This window comes from Pyrgilauda ruficollis, unplaced genomic scaffold (genome assembly GCF_017590135.1).
Source record: "Pyrgilauda ruficollis isolate IOZ18807 unplaced genomic scaffold, ASM1759013v1 scaffold196, whole genome shotgun sequence".
Classification (NCBI taxonomy): Eukaryota; Metazoa; Chordata; class Aves; order Passeriformes; family Passeridae; genus Pyrgilauda; species Pyrgilauda ruficollis.
The window spans coordinates 126,084-146,907 of NW_024518762.1; the positions used below are offsets into that span (position 1 = coordinate 126,084).

Here is a 20,824-nt window from a genome sequence, read left to right on the forward strand (position 1 = left end):
TTATTTAACTGCACATTAATAAAGGCTAAGAATACTCTTTTTAGGTTTGCTTCAGGGTTTTCTGTTTGTGGGGTTTCTGGGATGGGTTTTTTGGTTCTTTTGTGTGCATGCATCTCTTCGTATTGCTGTTCTTTACAGGCTAGGAGTTTACAGTCGGTAGACTGTTATTTTTGTTGTGAAGTGAGAAATACAAAGAAATTAAGTACTGTGTGCAGGTAGTAAATTGAAAATACATCATTGTGGATATTGCTTGGCAGTTACTTTTTTCCTAGTAGAGTGCCTACTTTACCTAGTAGTAGAACAACAAGATTGGAATCTTTGGTATCCTGTTAGGTTTACAGTCAGAAATACATTTAAGAACAACCATGGTTTAATACTCCTTCTCTAGTAAACATTGTTATAACATGCTGAAACCATCTGGGGAAAAAACTGAAAATGAACAATAAATATATTACAAGATTGAGTTTAAAACTATTATTGTTCATCCTCTGCCAAGACTAGTGTAATTGTTTCAAGGAGACTGATCATATGTTTAGCCTTTTTAAAAGAATCTTTAACTTATGTAATGAACAGTCAAAAATAAATATTTTACAGGTGCTAATGCATAGTGGTGTAACAGATATGAAAACCGATGGACAGAAGTCACAGGACAAGTCTCAAGAAAAAAGAACACACCAGCAGATACCTCTTGTGTCTGATTCCCAGACTCACTCATCATTCCAGTCCCAGCAGAAGCAGCCTCAGGTTTTGTCACAGCAGCTTCCGTTTATTTTTCAAAGCTCTCAGGCAAAGGAGGAATCTGTGAACAAACACACAAGTGTAATACAGTCTACGGGATTGGTTCCTAATGTGAAACCTTTGTCTTTGGTACATGAAGCCAAAAAGGAGACCTATTTAAAACTCATAGTTCCTTCCCCTGATCTACTCAAAGCAGGGAGTAAAAATACCTCTGAAGAATCTATCACTTTGACCAGCGATGTTAGGTCTAAACGGGTGAGTGAAGTTTTTGATTATTTGTAACCTGTGTCATCTGCTTAAAAAGGCATAACATTGTGCCATCAAACTCTTTTAAATACAGTGTATTAAAGTTATAAGTATATATATTTTCATAATTGTGGGAGTTTATGTGTTTTTAGAGTTGATTTGGATTTCTGAATGGTGTAAATGAACTAGATTGTGTGGGTCATGCATCTCTTAAGAACAATGTGCACCTGAAATCAATATCAAAATAAGAAAATTGTAAATATCAAAATAAGTAAATTGTGTGGCCTACAGATATTTTTCCTCTGCTTCTAGGTTCAGTCAAAGTGCTGATTTAATACTTCACATATCTAGTATGTAAGCATGACTTCACTTTCTTTCAAGTTAGATAGTTTCAAGTCAAAGTAATTGAAATCATCTATTTTAACCATGATTTTTGACAAAGAAGCTGAAAGCCATTAAAAAATGCTCAATGTAATGTTGACTTTTGTTTGCTCTTTAAAGACAGGTATTTATGCACTGATAGCTGTAAAAACTCAGTATGGCCATTTCAGTAGGTTTTTTTGAATCAAAGAATGGCCTGGGTTGGAAGGAACCTCAAAGCTCTACCCTGTCCCATCCCTGCCCTGGCAGGGACACCTTCCCCTGTCCCAGGCTGCTCCAGCCCCAGTGTCTAGCCTGGCCTTGGGCACTGCCAGGGATCCAGGGGCAGCCACAGCTGCTCTGGGAACCTGTGCCAGGGCCTGCCCACCCTCCCTCAATTTATCTTCCTTTTTACTGGTCAGGACTGTAAAATAAGTTTATATGTCTGTCTTAACAGTTCTGCAACTTCTAGGATTTTTAGATCCTCAGTTTGTTTATTTTATAATAGTAATTAAGGTGACTGCTGATGAATTTTCTATTCAGTGAGATTTGAATGGGGATTAGAAGAGAATGAAAATCTGTCATTTTACAAACACCGGGGCTCAGGATATATACAAAAATAAATATATTTTAAAAATACATTTATGGAGGCAACTGTCATTATTATTATTTTATTTTTTCAAATTTTGTTTTAAACTAAGTAGTATTCAGGAGTAGTAAACTCAGTTCTGATTCACAGCTAACTCACAGGCCCTCAGTAAGGACTGAAAGATCCTTAATTTTTATTGCTAGACTAGGAGATAAAAACTGGTTTTCCTTTCCAATTTCTTATTACTAGGTAAAATTCAAATAAGCCTGTCACTTACCAGGAGTAGCTAAATAAATTATAATTATGAGAACATACATCTTTGCTATTGAAAGAGGCATTTGCTTTCAAATTTAGGTTATGAGTCTAGCTGGTGATAGATCACACATTTAGTAGTGTGAATTCTCTAGAACTTTTACTGGAGGTATACACTGTGTGAATATTTATTTTAGAGATCTTCATAATTTCTTACTCAGTTTTAAATATTAGTAACTTCCAAGAACGTATTGCGTTTGACTTAATTTTTAAAAAGTAATTTTAAACTGTACCATCTTTATTGATTTTATTGTATTTTCTTTTGAAGATGATGTGCGGTTTTTTTCTTTGGAAGAGTCTTTAGACTAAAGACACTGTAAGCTTTACATGCGTTTTTGAGCTATTACTAAGTTTTACATGAAGAGTTTCAAGTACTACTCTTTCAGTTATGCAGTTAAAATATCACAGCATTTCTGACTAATACCTTTTCCCTCATTTTTTAAAATAAATTTTTTCTACACCAGGAGTCCTCTATTTGTTTTCTAGTATTGTGGCCATTAGTGTGTTGTATTTACCTTGTGCTTTAAAGTGAACAAAGTGTTAAAGGTAGCTGTACATTCACTAATGGGATTTTTATGCATTGAATGAAGTTATAAGAGGTTTTCCTGTGGTGGTACACAACAGTAGTATCTTTCTAAAAATGGCCTTTTTCAGAATGATTAATACCTTTATGAAAGTCTCTGTCTAGAGCATTGTAGAAGGTGAGAAAGCTTCCCTGCATAATTTGAATCAACTTCATCTTGGGTTCAATTCGTCTTTCCCTACTTGATTTACAGTGAAAAAATCATGCAAGACTTGTGTAACCAGTAGTTATTCATCTCGTCTGTTGTACCTAGTATCTGCTTTTGGCTTTCTAAAAATGGCTTAGCAGATGTTTAACATTTCCTAGAGCTCACCTGCCTGAATACCAAAGAAAGCCAAACAAACACCTCCACATTTTATTCCTCTGTCTTCTTATTTCTTTAGGAACAATATAAACAGACATTCCCAGCACAACTAAAGAAACAGGAGTCATCTAAGAGCCTGAAGAAGGTTATCGCAGCTTTGTCAAGCCCCAAACCAACATCTAGTTCACCAGCTCATCAAAAACTCACATCCTTGGAAAACAACCATTCTAACCCATTCCTGACAAATGCACTTTTAGGTAATCACCAACCCAATGGAGTTATTCAGAGCGTCATCCAGGAGGCTCCTCTTGCACTCACTACGAAACAGAAAGCCCAGACCAAGATCAATGAAAGTGTAGCCGTTTCTAGCAGTGCCCCCTTTTCTTTGCCGATAAACTTGAGTGCATGTGGGAAAAAGCCAGCTGCTAACCGGACAGCTGTTATGCCCTCTACCTCTCCTGTGTTACCTGGTTCAGGAAAGGATAAAGCAGTCAGCAATAATGCAGTAAATGCAGTAAAACCACAACACCGCCTTCATTCTGCAAAGCTGGTGGTGGAGCAGTTCAGAGGGGTAGACTCAGATGCCCCCAGCAGTAAAGACTCTGACGACTCAAATGATGATGACGACGATGACGAAGATGAAGATGAGGACGATGAAGAAGATGATTCTGATGATAGCCAATCAGGTGGTTTAACCTTTTTAATAGGAAAAGCAGAAAGTTAATTTTTTGCATTTTGAAAACATGCATTTCCCACCGTATTTTAAAATAGGGGCCGGAAATACTGGGCCAGCATGGCCCCCGCAGTGCCCTACACGTGTCGTTGAAATTAGCACATGTCCCCATTCTCCATTGTGTCATGTCCAAAAATTATGTTTGGGGTGTTCAGATACTTGGTCAGCTGTCCTGGTGAGGTGGCTCCTTAGTCTTTTGGAAAGGCTGTCAGAGACCTGCCTTCCACATTAGTCACCCAGGCTGCAGCTTGATGTGGCAAAGTGCTCAGGAAGGGGTTGACATTAAGGCTGATTGATGGTTGATGATTCTGGCAGACAGAGACCAGCTGCAAAACAGATTTTCTAGCCAGAGAGGGACTAAACAAGGGCCTTCAAATTGTCAAGAGTGGCAAGAAAAGTGTGTTTCTGTGCCTCATTCAGGAGCACAGTAGTCCATGAGCAAGTAATTGGACAGTTTTAAGGGCTGCAGACCGGGCTATGCAATTTGGAATGACAAGGCCTGTTTTAAAGAGTTGACTGTATTCACAGTCACTGCTTTGTCCTGTGTGCTGATATCCCTTGTGTCAAGCCTCCACCTTCATCATTCTCTCTCCCTCTCATCCACACACCCTGTACTAATCTCATTATCTCAGGATTGTAGCTCACCTTTAGTTCCTTACCCTGGCCGTCCTCGATTCTTACTCTTCCTTTGCCCAGATTGCCATACTTTTGATTCTGACACCTTTCAGCCGGTATCCAGTTCTGTTGTTTTCTTCCTCTTCATGATGGATTTCACACCTGTGAAATGCCCTTCCTGGGGTAATGTCCAGCTGCTGCCGGTCTAATGGGATGATGTAGCTGTAGCTCATTCTGGGGTAAACAGTCTTGAAATACCGCAGCTTTTGTCACTCGTCTGTTTCCATTCAAAATAACAGTGTATTATTGTGCAGAATTACTTAATGCTATCATATTTGTAGTAACTTTAAGCTTAGGTAGGTAATTAGAACCTCCTATTTATACTCAAGAGATGTTATTAAAAAAGTGTGTATAATAAGAGAAAAGACTTCACAAGTGTTGGGACTTGATAGTAGTTTCCAAGTCATAATGTGCCTTTTGCCACACTTTCTTTAAACAGAGTCTGACAGTAATTCTGAGTCAGATACAGAAGGGTCTGAGGAGGAAGATGATGAGGATGATAAAGACCAAGATGAATCGGATACTGACACTGAGGGAGAAAAAGCCCCGCTAAAACTGAATAAAACTTCATCCTCTGTGAAGAGCTCTTCCATCGGTCTTACAGCTCATTCCACCCCGCTTAATCTCCAAGTAGCAAAAACGTCGAGCTCGGCACCAGCTGCCTTATGTCCTGAGTCCCAGCCTGCAGTGTTCCTCGGGACTGGAGCCTCCACCCTCACACCAAGTACACACTGTGGTATTCACTGTCTTCTCTTCTACCATGTGATAGCTAAGGTCCATGTGTTGTGAAAGCAGTTGCAAAAATAGTCCAGTTGCTGGTTTTACCCTCAGAACAGTGACTGACTGAACAGCCACCCTAGGGATGTGGCAGAGCCACCCTCACTTGAGGCTTTCAGGTGCCAGTCGGTCCGGGTGCAAGTTAATCTTGGCAAAGCTTCCTTTCTCAAGGAAGGCTGGATCAGGTGTCTTTTGATGCCCCTTCTGACTTTGGCTGTTGGGTGACTCTGTGATCTTTTAATGGGTGTTTGCAACATTCATTAAGATCTGTCAGCCAAATTGCAAGTTCTCCAGACTAGAACATTACACTTAGACCAGGACATTTTAACTTGTGTAATTATTTAGAGAAGATAGAGTTAAATATCCAGATTTTATATTTATTACATTAAAATTCTTCATTATTAAGTCTTTGGAATTCTCCATTTTATTTTAAACTAGTTATTCTTCTGATTTCATGTTCTGAATCTTCAGTTTTTGTCTCTTCCTCAACAAACTTTGTAACCATATTTTGTTAGAACATAATTTTCTAATAAGTCTTTCAAAATTTTCAGTAGAATTTATGGATTATGAACTTTTTTTAAAGTTCATGGAAAGTACATTTAGCATTTGCCTGATATTATATAGTTTTTATAATCTGTCATTTGGTGACTTAATTCGTACGTTTTAGAAATTACTATGGCTACAGTAAAGAATGCATTTTTGAAAGTCACACTTCTTAATTTGCATGGTAACAATGAAATTAAATCACATATTTCTACTTTGAATTAGAGACTTGCTGTTTATTAACATGCGTGTAAGCAGATTTTTTAAATGGGGACATCTGCTTATAAATAGGTTTTTGTATTTGGATTCAGTGGAATAGGAGCTTCATTCCATGTTGTACAAGGGCATTAGCTTTGAAGGAGGATAATGTTAGCTACCTAATATTTGTCCCAGAAACAGGCTTGTTTACTGTACAGTTTATAAAAGATTTCATATGGATTAGGAATAATCCACATAGGTAAATTAAAAAGATGACGTTTTTCTCAGGAATCTGTTTTGATTTGGGATGCTTTGAAAAGTTTGATAGCAGATTTTTCTGTTTACAGGAGTGGGAGGTAGAATAAATTTTATGTCCTTGCTTTATGTATAATAATACTACATGTAAGAATCACCTAATAAGAATCAACACTATACAACAAAAATGTTTTTGTGAAACTTCTACCTAGAGTTGGTCAGTCTCTGAAGGAGTCTCGTGGTCTCTTCTCTGTATCTGTTTTGCGCTGGACTTTCCACTTCACTTATATTTGGAAAAGCAGCCTCCCTCCCTGCACTGTGACCCTTCAAAATAATGCAGTAGTCATTCATGTTAGGTTAAGAGTGCAGACCTGTGTCTAACTTCTGGGATCTGAGCACAGACATTTCCTTGGTGCTTTTTCTAGGGGTCTGTTCACCTGCTCTGGGAGGAGCTGCTGGCAGCTCCCGTGGCAGCTGGGGCTGTGCTGATGAGTGAGCTCGCGGCGGGGAGAGGCTGGGCCAGTGCCAGGGGTCAGTCTGGAACCCACCCTCACTCACGGCTGTTCCCAGGGAGGAGATGTGTCACATGCTTGACACAAGGTCCAAACTAACTTTTTGAGAAGTGCATCTTCCACGAGTTGGTCTGAGTGCATAGTTCACATCCTGTGGCTGCCTGAGGAAAGTCTTTCACACTAAAAAACCACGCATTTGGCACTTGTCTCTGGGATACTGTTGATTCAGTTGTTTGACAAGCACCAAACACAAAATCCATTTGAATTGGGAAAAGCTGAAGTAGTTCTGAAAATTTTATGCATTTGGCATTTGACTGCAGTCTATAGGCAGTGCTCTAGGAAGACTAAACCTATTAGAATAGGGATCTTTAAAGTAAAGTGTTTTTATTTGCATCTTCTTCACTGAAAAAAAATTTATATGGTCTTGTCTAGAAAAACAGATGTGCAAGGAATTAAACTAGCAATATTTGAGAGCACTAAACAGGACAAGCAGATAGGTATGGGATAATTAGGTTTTCTGTTGACAATTTCAGAGGATGAGGTTACAGAAACTTAGAGGAAAATGTATTTCAGAAGAACAACACTTCCATTAGTTTTCTTGGTAATTGAGGTACATAATGGCGAGAATGGAAAACCAATTCTCTTTTGTTTTGGGGATAGAAACATGAAAAGTACATTTTAGGAGCATGTTTTCTTTTGTAAGCTCTGATAGGTATTAATCAATTATTCTGTTTTAGGTATTTCAAAAAGACGAAGAGTAGCAGATGAACGGGAGCTGCGTGTTCCTCTTGATTATGGGTACGTTACGTGTGTACCTGACTTTCCTTAGAGGGAGATAATGCCTTCAAAAATCCGTTGGTAAAGAAATGAGTTTAAAAGGTTTTGAGGATGAATACTGAGGAAAGGGCTTCAGCAATTTAGATTTCTGACTCCCAGTGACTGTGAATCTCTTTAAAAAGTGTCAGCATATTTCATGTGTTAATTTTTGTGCATTAAACTTGCTCTTTTGCAAATATGACCTGTCTCCTAGCTGTTTTGCTTTGGAAATTAATCCTAATGATCTGAGCCAATATAGACTCCAAATAACTCCCTAAAGTATAGTTCTAAGCTGTTTAAAATCTGGTAATATGTAAGTCGCTTGATATAAATAAATTAATATATTTCGTCAGTTTGGACAACCTACGTGATAAAATTTTCTGGTTTGGTCTGTTTGATTTATGATACTCTAGTCACATTTTCCTCTTCCTTTTTTTTCTTTTGTAGAATTCTTAAATTGACACAAATTACTTGTTTTTTTTTTAAAAAAAAATGTGTTGTTGTATGCAACTATTTCATATTACTCTAGCTGGCAAAGAGAAACCCGAATAAGAAACTTTGGTGGTCGTCTTCAAGGAGAAGTAGCATATTTTGCACCTTGTGGAAAGAAGCTGAGACAGTATCCTGAAGTAGTAAAGGTACATTAACAGTTTAACTTCTGTGTTCTAATGCTAGTAGGCATGCTTGCAATTAAAAGATGTAATTTTTTTTCTCTCCAATAGAGGTGCTGATTTTCTGTGATGTGAGGTGTAATGTATCTCAGTCTGTTACTGATTTGATGTCCTATAAATGCCTATCCCTTTGACAGAACATGCAAAACATTACAATCACAAAGTTAGCTGTACATCAAAGCTGGGTTGTAATTATTTACAAGCTGAAGTGGAAAAATATGTGATTTTTTCAGTATCTCAGCAGAAATGGAATAATGGATATCTCAAGGGACAATTTCAGCTTCAGTGCAAAAATAGGAGTGGGTGACTTCTATGAAGCCAGAGATGGACCGCAGGTATCCACTTTTTAAAAAGTAAAGTTTTTGATCCAAGGAGCATTAACTTAAGTTTAGGTGAAGTAATTTTTGCTACGATCTGAAGCATTACCTGTTTTTAGCTAATTATTTCTAAAAGCTACACGTGTTCTTAACAGCAGTTAGATTGAGGCATGGAGAGCTTGATCATGGGCTGTGTTGAGAACCACATTCGGTGGCTTTGCCTGGAGGGTGCTTAAATGATCAGCTCTGAGCCTGGCTTGGTCTGGTTTTAAAACTCAGAGCTACGTATTTTATCTTAGCATTCAGTATTTCTGACTTAAGTCTTCGTTTCTTCTTTTATTGTATACAGCCTCATATCAATAGTAATTTATGTGTAGATGTTAAATCCCACTCTGTTAGTGTGCTCATAATAGATGTGTGTATGTGTTTATGTATATATGTAAATTTCACGGTTGTATGCAAGTGTCTCCTGTATCAAGAATACTCTCTGAGCATTGTGGACCATGACACTTTTACAGAGGGGGATGCAGAACTATACCAGTTATGCCTTACTGTGATGTAATTGTTAGAGAGTGTGTAAATAAACCACACCAGGTTGAGTAAAAAAAACTAAAGGAAATTGTTACTGTGTTTGTGCCATGCTGTGTTACTGTATTTTGGCCGTGTTGCCATTTCTTCAGGATGTGCATGAAAATTTTTAGATTTTTCTCAGTGAAAGTATTTGCTTCTTTAAGGGATAAATGTTCGGAACATGTTACTAGCTCTCAACAGTCTTGAGTTCAGGTTTGAGTTAAGCCTGATGTTCTTGTAATACCTTGTAGAAATATGTAATGTTTGTATGAAATGAAATTGAATGTCTTTAATGAAAGCATTAAAGACTGAATTCATGGTAAGCAGCTACTTCTGGGTGGTGCTTCCTGGCTTACAGGCTAAAACATTGCTAAACTTGCTTCATGTTTGGCCTTCAAGAGTTCCAAGTTCCTGTAGTTATGAACTTCATTATGTACCTGCATGTCTTGACTGATATAATTCATTTTACTGTGATGTACCGTAATGGCAGGGTATCTGCTCTCTTTTTGCCCTGTTCTGTTTTCTGTGTCTGTTGCCTGTATTACTTTATTAGTCTTGTCCCCTTCTTTGGTTATATCTATCTTCTCCCTTCAGCTGATTTGCAGTTTGCCCTGTGATCTATAAAACTTGAGAATGAAGGCAGTGTGAGGGGAGGATTTCTACAGGCAAGACTGGCAATGTGAACATTAGTTTGCTGTACATGTCATCACTGAACTTTGTACTGATGTGGTTTTTGATAGGTTCCACTGAGACTTGGGTAGACAAAGGAGGAGTTTTATTAGAAAAAGGAACTGAGGGCAGCTGTGTCAGATGTGCTAAGATGTGTTTACATTTTATGTGTGAATGAGGAGTCATAAAACAGTGGAGCTATATTCAGGCTGATAATATTGCCTAGTGAAACAGTATGTGGCACTGATACTTTATAAAAAGAGCTTGCACCCTCTTTACCAAAGGTTTTTGAATCATCCAGATTCAAAATAATATATGATAATCATATCTTCATGGATGTCTGGAAGTAATTCCAGAAGTTTTTATTTCTGCTTTTGTGGTAATTTCAATTATTCTGTATAGCCTTTAGTGATTATTCTTCCCTTCTTTGTTATACTTTTCTGTCATCTTTTGAGACATGCAACATGTGCTGGGCTAATTTTCACACAGCTATAAGATGAAACAAGATGTGAAGAAAATTATCTTAAGGCTAAATCAGTATTATTAAAGATGTACGTATAGCAAGCCAAAAGCAGGTGGATTACCTGCTTCTGTTAGTGCCTGTTTCTCTCTTGTGGTACACAAACCACCAAATGCTGTGGGCTATTCAAAGCAGTGTTTGAATGCTCTAACAGAAGCATATCTGGCAGAAGTGGGCCACAAAGAAGTAGGATTAGAAGAATGATTGAAGTTTGGCAAATGTGAAAATTCAGTGACTGGACCTGGGAGCTTTAAACTGCTGTGGTTTAGAAAGCTTGGTATATGAATGTGATTTGGGCTGATGGAATAAACATGGGTCCTCATGAGTTTAAATAATATGTATAGGAGTCTTTGTCTTATTCTGAGTTCTGCAATTCAGTTTGGAAAGCAATGTTGTTAACTTTTCCCCACAAATCTAATCTGAAATTTAAGTGGATTTTTGCTTCTTGCAAAGTGCCTGTGGTTTTGTTCATTAGCTTGATTAACAGTATTTGAACTTGATTCTGCTTTCATGCACAGTTGTCTGGTGCCTTTTTAGCAAATGTCCCACAGTATTGTGGTATATGGTAGATGCTTGAAGGTGAGAAATTGAATAAAGTTATTATTTTGATTAGTTCAAACAATACACCACAACATTTCACAGTGTTATACCCATTTTTTTCTCTAATGTTTGAGTAGCAAAGCTTGGATTTTATGGAAGCCTGTGATTCTCCTGTGTTAGGGTGCAACCTCTATATTTTATAATTGAAATGTCAAAAACTCAAGAGTTTTTGTACTTCTTTTTAATAGAACATTCTAACTGTACATTCTTTTAATAAAAATGTATTTTGGGTTAGATTTTAAAAGTTGTTTGAGCACAAAATATAGATGGTCAATCAACTCTTGCTTAACCCTTAATGGCTTTGTTCTGGACTATTTTTGTGTTGTCTTCTCTTAAACTTGAGAAAACTTGTGCATGCACAATGCCCTTTGACAGGGCATTAAACTGTCTTCTCCCATCCCTTGGAGCAGCTGCTCCTTTTGCTTACTGAACCATTACTCACTTCATTTGATGGCCTCTAGTTTCTCTTTCAGGTGGGATTAGGAAAATGTAATACCCAGCGTGGTCTCTGGTACTAATGATCTGGTAGACCTCTTACTTTTTTGTGATGTGTATTTATTATTGTTAGTATCATTAACTGCAGAAAATACAAATACAGGGCAAGGGCAATCTCCATTGCCATTCTAAGGTACTTTTTGATCTATGGCTGCTTCTCCTCTTCTTCTTTGATTTCTGTTTTGCCTCCCCTGGCACATACATTTTATGAGATTAGGTTTTCTAGGTTGGAAGTTGGTGTAGCTAGTAAATACAACTATTAAATCTACCTCAATAAATTGAACCTGTGATGAACTGTAATTCAAGTACTAGGCAGAGAAATAAAAGTTACAGTTAAGTAGTACTCTTCAAGATAGTAAGAGAATTAACTTCTAGTCAAGTGGTAGAGGTGAATATTTTGGATTAAAAAGTTCTCAGGGGTGGTGCATGATGATGTGGTACACATTAATGATGTGGTCTTTGTTCTGAACAGTGCATTCAGAACATAATTAATAACAAAGCCCTTTGGAATGTGTGCAAACCAGGTGTGACGTGTACTTTGGGGATGGTCTTATCTGGGAATGATTCAGACTTTAGAAAAGTATCTTTGCAGATACTGATAACTCTTTGAAGTCTGAATGTCTGATTAACAAACTGCCTTTTCTTTTGCTGAAGTTATGCAAAATCTTTGTAATTGTGAAGAATGAGCAAAAACAATTAAAGGACAAATTACCAGAAAAAAACAAAAATCATTTATGTTGTAGTACAGTAAATTGGATTTTAGGGTTTATGAACATATAAATATGAAAAGTAAAGTACTCTAGATATATTTCTTCTGAACTGGTATTTAATGAGTTTTTAAAGTTACCAACTTTCCTTCTTGCTGTAGCAGACATTTTCAAAATTTTTTACAAACCTTTTTAAGGCAAGTTATAAAGAAGTCCTAAAGGATGCTTAGCTTGCAGATTGTCCCTGCATTTGTCAAAAATTTGGGGAAATGGTAAAAGAGGTTAAAATTCTGAAATACTGGTGTTTAATTAAATAGGCTCACCTAGATGGTGCATATTTTCTGCTCAGTAGACACAATAAACTCTAGTTTTAGTAACCAGTTAAATAAATCTTTTTCTTCATGAGGATTAACTTGGATATTTTTATTAACAAAGTATTTTTGAATCTGCTTTCGTGATGCCTCAAAATACTACAGTGAATGCTTTGTTTGGTTAGAGAATATAGTTCATGTAACTTTAGCTATGTGGATGCTTAGAAGTTACTTTTCATTGATTCAAGCTGGTGCAGAAACTATTTTGCAGTGAATGAGGGGAGAATTCAGTTGTACTAAAACTTGATTAAAATGCATCTGGGTTTTTCAGCTTAATTGTTGAGCTCTACAACACTCAAAAAATGTATTTGAAAATACATTACTGCCTTTGCCTGTTATGTATGCCAGAATTTCTGTAAACACACTCTGTTGGAAGACAGCACTTCATAGCTTCACACATTTTTTCATTCATGTTGAACAGTGGATTATGTGAAAGCAGAATAGTTGTTGTTGAGTTTACATAATTAGGAAAAGTCCATTTTGCCTTTTGGAAAGGTTTGAACAATTTGATTTGATGAGAAATAATTAAAAATAACGCAGTAATGGCATATCTACTAGGTAAAAACTTTGCATATGCTTGAATAGTCTTCAAAATCTTTCTTAGTGGTGGAATTTTCAGAAGTTCTTAGTGGTAGTCTCTCAATATATGGCTTCTGTGCATCATCAAGAAATTGTCCTGCCCAAATAATACATCACAGCACTTGCATGGTTAATATCTACAACTCATCTTAGATTTCAGGTTATTTTAGTCTGTGTTTGTAATACTTCTCTGTGAAATGTGTCAATTAAAAGGGTGTGCAGTGGTGTCTCCTGAAAGAAGAGGAAGTCATTCCCCGTATCAGAGCCATGGAGGGGCGTAGGGGGCGACCCCCAAATCCAGACAGACAGCACTCCAGGGAGGAGTCACGGAGCAGGCGCCGCAAAGGCCGACCGCCCAACGTGGGCAGCGGTGAATTCCTGGACAGCGCTGACACAAAGCTGTTGAGAAAGCTCCAGGCTCAAGGTAAGAAGTGTGTTAATATTTTCACAAAGAGAGGGTATCAGTATATAAAGAGTTAATGTTTTTCCTTTAGGAGAGTGATTTGTCTCACTAGGATATTAGTATACAACATTTTATTTTGGGTATTTGTTACATGCTGTTATTGAAGACTTTTTGGAGATCAGTAAATGGTTTATCATTATATAGGTTTTAAAGAAGGAAATGCATGTGTAAAGACATGTCTAAAAGCTTACTCTATAGTTACTGCACAAGAAGCTGACAGTGTTTTGGGGAATTCAAGCATGCAGGTCCTGGACCTCAGTCCTTTGAAAAGGAAGCTGAATTCAACCTCCAGAAAATCCTTCCTACAGCTGTCTTCTATGAGTGTGTCCATAAACAGTTAATTCAAATTTCAGAAATGCTATCACACAGTAGTAGAATGCTTCAGGAGGTTACTTATTAGCATAAGAATGGCTGACTTTAGGTAGACACAGAAAAGAGGCATATGACCCAGGTGAGTGTGTTCTTGCTTCATTGTTGAAGAATTATTACATAATTACATGAGGTGACTTCTAAGGAAAACTAATTCCATTCTTTCTGAATAAAATGTTGATTTAGTAGTTTTGAAACAATTGTTTTCTGTTTTAGAAGAAAGAGGAAAATGGTTTTAAAATGAACCAGCATTATTGGTATGATTCTGTCACTTAATAAATAATATTTTCCTGTGATAGAAAGTATCCGTGTTCATTTGCACTGTTGACACAGTTATTGATACATGATGTGCCATTAATAGTTCATAGAAAAATTTTGTAGACGCCAGTGTGTGCAAAACAAATCCTCTGTTTGCTCTGCCTTTGCAACATGCAAATGTCTGGAACATGAACTGTATCTGTTGTTGGAGAGCACTGTTTTTATGAAGATAATATTTTCTTTTTGTAACAGAAATAGCTAGGCAAGCAGCACAAATAAAGCTACTGAGAAAGCTTCAGAAGCAGGAACAAGCACGAGCTGCCAAAGAAGCAAAAAAACAGCAAGGTAAGCATTGGTTGTGCATGCTAGGGGATTTTTTTGAAAAGTGTTTATGAAAAGTTACCTGTCTCTTGCCATGTTCTGCTGATATTGTTTGCTTTTGTTTGTTAGCTATTATGGCAGCTGAAGAAAAGCGAAAGCAAAAGGAGCAGATAAAGATAATGAAACAACAGGTAAACTATGCAATTGCTATATAATCTCTTTACATTATGTTTTCATTATCATTCAGTAAGATGTATTTCAAATATTTAGTAAATTACTAAGTATGCTGATTACAAAGTGTATGTTTTAATTCTAGTTCTAAAGAGCACACAGTGTATGTTACTTAAAATTCTAAACTCCATTAAATCCACCACTAAGCCATGTCCCCAGGTGCCACATCACATCTTTCAAATTCCTCTAGGGACAGTGACTCCACTGCTGCCCTGGGCAGCCTGTGCCAAAGCTAGACAACCCTTTCCATGAAGAAAGGTTACCTAATATCCAAGTTAAACCTCCCTTGGTCCAATGTGAGGCCGTTTCCTCTTGTCCTGTGCCTTGTTCCAGGGAGCAGAGTCTGACCCTCATTTGGCTGCACCCGTCAGGGAGTTTGAGAAAGCGAGAAGGTCCCCCCGAGCCTCCTTTTTTCTGAGCTGAGCCCCTTTCCCAGCTTCCTCAGCTGTTCTGGTGCTCCAGTCCCTTCCACAGCTGTCTTGCCCTTCTTCTCGGGACATGCTACATCCCCTCAATATCTGTATATGATCTCAGCATCCCAACACCTGGAAAAAGCACTAGTATTGGTTTGCCTGTAAGTGACATGGGAAGAAGACAGAGATGCTGGTTGCCAGTGTAGAGAGAAAATTCATGTGGCCAACCCCTCAGTTGAAGTTGAAGCTGCCAGAAGTATGGGGGACAACAGAAAAAAGTTTTTTCAAATATATTAATGGCAATCCTTCTTGTGTTTATAAACTGGGAAATGAGGGGCTGAAGAGCAGCTGCAGGAAGGGATCTGGGTGTCCTGGTTGAAGGCATGTTGGATATCAGTCAGCAGTGCCCCAGGAGGAACATCTCTGCCCTGGAAGGCATCACGCCCAGCTTCGCTGGCCAGGCAGGGAGGGGTGTGTCCCACTCTGCTCGGCACTGGGGTGGCCTCACCTTGAGTCCTGGGGAGAGTTTTGGGCACCCCAATATAAAAAGGACAGTAAACCATTAGAGGCTCTCCAAAGAAGGCCATGAGGATGGGGATGGAACTGGAAGGGAAGTGTTAAGAGGAGCAGCTGAGGGACTTGGTTTGTTCAGCCTGGAGAAGAAGAGACTGAGGGGAAACTCACTGTGGTCTTCAGTGTACTCAGGAGGGGCAGCTCTGATCTCTGCTCTCTGTCACCAGTGACAGGACTTGAGGGAACTACTGGAGCCGAGTCAGGAGGTTTAGGCTAGGTATCAGAATAAAGGACCAGAGGGTGGTCAGGCAGTGGGCAGGCTCCCCAGAGCAGTGGTCACAGCTCCAAGGCTGCCAGAGCTCCAGGAGCATTTGGACAATGGTGCCAGGCAGAGGGTGGGATTGTAGGGGTGTCTGTGCAGGGCCAGGAGTTGGATTGATGATCCTGATGGGTGCCTCCCAGCTCAGCATACTCTATGATTTTATGACAACTTGAAAAAAAACCCAATAAAAATATTAAACCCTTTCACATCTTTGAAATCCAAGTATTAAATCCTGACATGCTTCTTTTTTTTGAGTAGTAAGCCAGAACTGCAGAACTGGTGTTACTGCAGACTACCTTAAATATCCCCGTAATAGATAACAATTAGCTCTTGTTGGTAACTGTTTAAATGTTGTGGGGGTTTTTTGTGGTTTGGTTTTTTTTTTTTTTTTTTTTTAAGAAAGTGCTCAGTGTAGTAGATACAGAACTTGAAGTTGTCACTCTACCAGGTATGACTTAGAGTAGGAAAGGCTGAGAGAGTTGGGACTGTTCAGACTGGAGAAGAGGAGGCTCAGGAGGATCTTGCTAATATTGCTAAGTACCTGAGGGGAGGTTGCAAAGAGGTGACTTCTCCCAGAAGTACCCAGTGACAGGAGGTTCCTTCTGAACATTGGGAAACAGTTTGTCACTAAGATGGCAACTGAGAACTGGAGCAGGTGGCCCAGGGAGGATGTGGAGCCTCCCACATGGATTTTCAACAGCAGCCTAGATGTGGTCCTGGGTAACTGGTTCTAGGTGACCCTTCTGGGGGCGTGTGGACAAGGTGACTTCAGGTGTCCCTCTCAGCCTCAGGCAGTCTGCTCTTTTGTAGATCATGACAGTTTCAAGCTGTCCACTTCTTAAGGCAGCCCATACTTGCTAGAGAAAAGGAGCATGCTATGATTTTCAAGTGGTCCTTACATTCCGAGGGGTCCAGGGAGCAAGAATTTTTAAATTGTCAAATGCATCAAATCCAGACCTTGTTTGTCGTCATCATATTCCTTCTTGGTGTGTAACCTGATAAAACTCATTTTTTCAATGTACAGAGTACTTTCTTCTCTGATACAGTTCTTTATTCTGATCTCTGCTGAAAAGTTTGCTGTGTTAACTCTTACCTTTATGGAGCTGAGAGTCCTGCATTTTGGCCACAATAACTCCCTGCAGCCTTATAGGCTGGGGATGGTGTGACTGGACAGTGTCCAGGCAGAGAAGGACCTGATGGACAGCAGGCTGGACATGAGGCAGCAGTGTGCCCAGGTGGCCAAGAAGGCCAATGGCTCCTGGCCTGGATCAGGAATGGTGTGGCCAGCAGGAGCAGGGAGGTCATTCTGCCCCTGCACAGGACGCTGGTGGGGGCACACCTCAAGTGCTGTGCCCAGTCCTGGCCCCTCAGTTTGGGAAGGACGTTCAGATGCTCCAGCCCATCCAGAGGAGGCAACGAGGCTGGAGAGGGGCTGGGAACACAAACCCTGAGAGGAACCACTGAGGGAGCTGGGGGTGCTCACCTGGAGAAAAGGAGACTCAGGGGTGCCCTCCTCACTCTGCACAGCTCTGAAAGGTGCCTGTGCTCAGCTGGGGCTGGGCTCTGTCTCCAGGCAGCACTGACACAACCAGAGCACACAGTCTCAAGCCACACCAAGGGAAATATAGGTTGGATATTAGGAAAATGTTTTTTACAGAAATGGTGATAAAAGTTCTGGAATGGTCTGCCCGGGGAGGTGATGGAGTCACCATCCTTGGATGTGTTTAAAAAAAGCCTGGATGTGGCACTGGGTGTTGGGGTTTAGTTGAGGTGTTGGGGCTGGGTTGGACTTGATGATGTTTAAGTGTCTTCCAACCTGGTGATTCTTTGGTTCTGTAAGAGGGTGTAGCATATGCTTTCAACTTTTGCACTTTGTTTTCAAGTATAATGGGGGATAATAGAGATTTAAGGCCCATGCTGTGAGCTTCACATGGAAGCTTCATGTTTAGAAAGTTCAGCACTGTCTGAACAAGGCCTCTGAATTAATTTTCTTGGTAAGATTGTATTATGTTGGACTTGTCAACAGTTTACAGAGCTCATAGGATTTGCCTGGAGTTTATTAGACTTCATGTATTAGAGCTCTATTTGTCAGAAAACTTGGTATGTCTTTCTCATCCATGATTGCTCTTTTACTGTTAAATATTTTAAATTATCTTTTCTTACGAGCTTGGTTTTGGTTTTAGTTATTTTTCAATAAAGTGTATACATCACTATGTGTTCTCCAGAGAGTAAAATTTTAGAACTATCCTTGTTCTAAGAGTCTCAGGCCAGCTCACAAGAAAACAATGTATTCTGTACAGATGGGCTTTCCCCTCACTGTTGGGAAAGCGTCTGCTGGTCCAGAGGAGCTCATTGAGCTCCTTTTCAAGCTTCTGGTCTACGCCTCCCCCAGCTTGCAGGGATATTCCATGGTCTGGGTTTTGCTATTAAAACTTTACAGGAAGTCCAGCTGGATGTATTCACTGTTCTTCAAAATGGTCCTCCCTAGTCACTGTGGCTCATTCAGCTCTTTTGAGATAATCAAATAATGAATTTTTAATAGCTAATTTAACAGACAAACCTATGCAGCACAGGTAGTGTGAAATGATTCCAGTGTTTGCAATAATTACATTTCTCAATCAGTGTAGTAAGACTTGGTTCAGATTTTAGGAACTAATTTATGAAGAAGAATATATTAGAATATGGTTGCCCAGCATCCATCTGTGGAGGGCATAACTTGATCATTTTCTTCTCACCATGGTGAAACATGCTTAAATGTGTTGTAGTACGCATGGTTCCTGTTCCAATTACTTCTTTTGTTACAGCATGTATAAAATTCACTAAACTGCGTACTAAAGCTTCCAAAATTAGCATCAATTACCTGAGTGCTTTAAATATCTGGATAAACTGGAGTGTACTTAGCTGAGCATGTTGCCCAGGTTGCATGTTGGGGGAGTGTTCCTGGCTGACAGAGCACGCATGAGCTTTGGGTTTTGCTGAGCTCAGCTCGCTGTGCTGCCCATGGCACCGTAATGGCCTGAGAGAGGCTGCAAGAACCGAGGCACAAACAGTGCTTGGACAGACCTTGCTGTTTTTTGGTCAGAGAGATCACTTCAAAACATCATCTAGTTCATGGCATAGCTCACCCTTCTGTTCATTCTTAACTAGCTTCACCACTGTCACCTGGAATTGGAATACTCTAGTTTCCTTACTTGGTCATTAATCTGGGCCTTTTGAAGGTGTTAAAAAAATAATAAAAACTTTGACAACTTAAACATGAGCACCCACGCATAACTAGGTGTGGCTTCCTTCAGGGTTATACCAGACATCTAATACTAGTAAAATTTCTAAGCTTACGGGAGCAGTTGACTAAAATGGGTGAAACTCAATAACAAAAAAATATGTATAAACTTTGTCATTTTTAAAATGTGAAAGTATATGTATAAAAAAGTATAGTATGTAAAGTATAGTATGTGAAAGTATATGTATTAAAAAAGTATAATTTCCTTCATATGTATTTTTTAAAGAAGTAACTTTCTTACCCTTGTAGGAAAAAATTAAGCGAATTCAGCAAATTAGAATGGAGAAAGAACTTCGAGCTCAGCAAATTTTGGAGGTAAAAATAAGGGCTCAAATGTAATTTTTCCACTGCCATTTTAAAATGTATTTTAGTAGTCACACATGTAGTTAGAAGCGTAACTAAATATAGCAGCTCTAACAACCTTATTTCCAAAGGCCAGTTCAAAGATGTGTCTTAAATTATTTTTCTTAAAAGGTCAGCATAAACTGTGATCCATAATCTTACAAGTATTCACACTTGGGCTCACGATTTTCTATCAGAATAGTCTTGTGTGTACATAAGTTAACACCAGAGCAATTCCTTAGAGAAAAAGTTTGCAGTAGCAGAATATTAATACAATGTTCTGTTCTATATGAAGTGGGTTTAGAAATACTATGTCTGTATTAGAGTATACTCTACAGTTTTGCTAGTGTACTAGCAAAGATAAATTGCTAGTTTTCAAGTCTCCATTGCCATAAAAATTAATAGTAAACTCTTTGCCATTTCTATGTGTGTTGGTTTCTTAAAATAGCCAGGTGAAAGAGTTTTGAGTGGGATTTGAAATTTTGGTTGAATTTTTTTTAAGTAACTGAAATGTGAATTGATTGTGAAAGCTGCATTAGAGATTTCTTGCAATGTACACAGTAAGTGATGATGTCCTTAACTTTTAAAAATACGTAACTTTGCTTCTAGTCAGATTATTTTCAAGTTGTGATTGTGCTGTTGTGTGACCTGTTTTGCATGCACAGGCTAAAAAGAAAAAGAAGGAAGAAGCAGCAAATGCCAAATTATTGGAAGCGGAAAAACGAATAAAGGTTAGTTTAGAGGAGCTCCAAAAACAAGAACTGTGTTATTGTGCATAACCTATGTTGATGTATAAAAGCAATAAATCTGGGAGGCTATTCATGGGTAATGAAGCTGTACATACAGACAGCAAATAATGCCATGTATGTATGGTTATAAAAAGGCACGAAGCATATGCAGAGGAGTTTGTGTATGTGTGACACACACAGATATACAGAGACAGTACTTTATATGCCATTGCCATGGTTTGCATAATAAAATGTTCATGCAGTAACATTATTCGCAATACTCTTAAGCACACTGTATCGAAAAATGATGTTGTTTCTTGGCAAGCATAGTCTTTTCTAGGCTGTAATGCATGCAAGACTACAGAAGTCTTTGACAAATACTGGAAAATACAGTGTCTCTCTGTGTGTGTATATATATATATATAAGTACTTCTATTGCTGCTT

At 38.7% G+C, this 20,824-nt stretch overlaps 1 protein-coding gene across 16 annotated transcripts in view; it reads left to right on the top strand.

Moving 5' to 3' along the window:
- The window catches only part of BAZ2B (bromodomain adjacent to zinc finger domain 2B), a 112,205-nt gene that overhangs the window by 62,342 nt on the left and 29,039 nt on the right, over nt 1-20,824 (top strand). For 10 of the 16 annotated variants that reach the window (XM_041466048.1, XM_041466058.1, XM_041466053.1 and 7 more), the window contains 11 exons: nt 595-993; nt 3,212-3,818; nt 4,980-5,276; nt 7,563-7,623; nt 8,171-8,279; nt 8,546-8,647; nt 13,354-13,564; nt 14,483-14,575; nt 14,681-14,742; nt 19,560-19,625; nt 20,318-20,383. In XM_041466048.1, coding sequence (XP_041321982.1) covers nt 595-993; nt 3,212-3,818; nt 4,980-5,276; nt 7,563-7,623; nt 8,171-8,279; nt 8,546-8,647; nt 13,354-13,564; nt 14,483-14,575; nt 14,681-14,742; nt 19,560-19,625; nt 20,318-20,383 — 2,073 coding nt within the window. The remainder of the gene's footprint in view (nt 1-594; nt 994-3,211; nt 3,819-4,979; nt 5,277-7,562; nt 7,624-8,170; nt 8,280-8,545; nt 8,648-13,353; nt 13,565-14,482; nt 14,576-14,680; nt 14,743-19,559; nt 19,626-20,317; nt 20,384-20,824) is intronic. The other 6 variants (XM_041466057.1, XM_041466065.1, XM_041466059.1 and 3 more) reach the window with 3 other exon arrangements.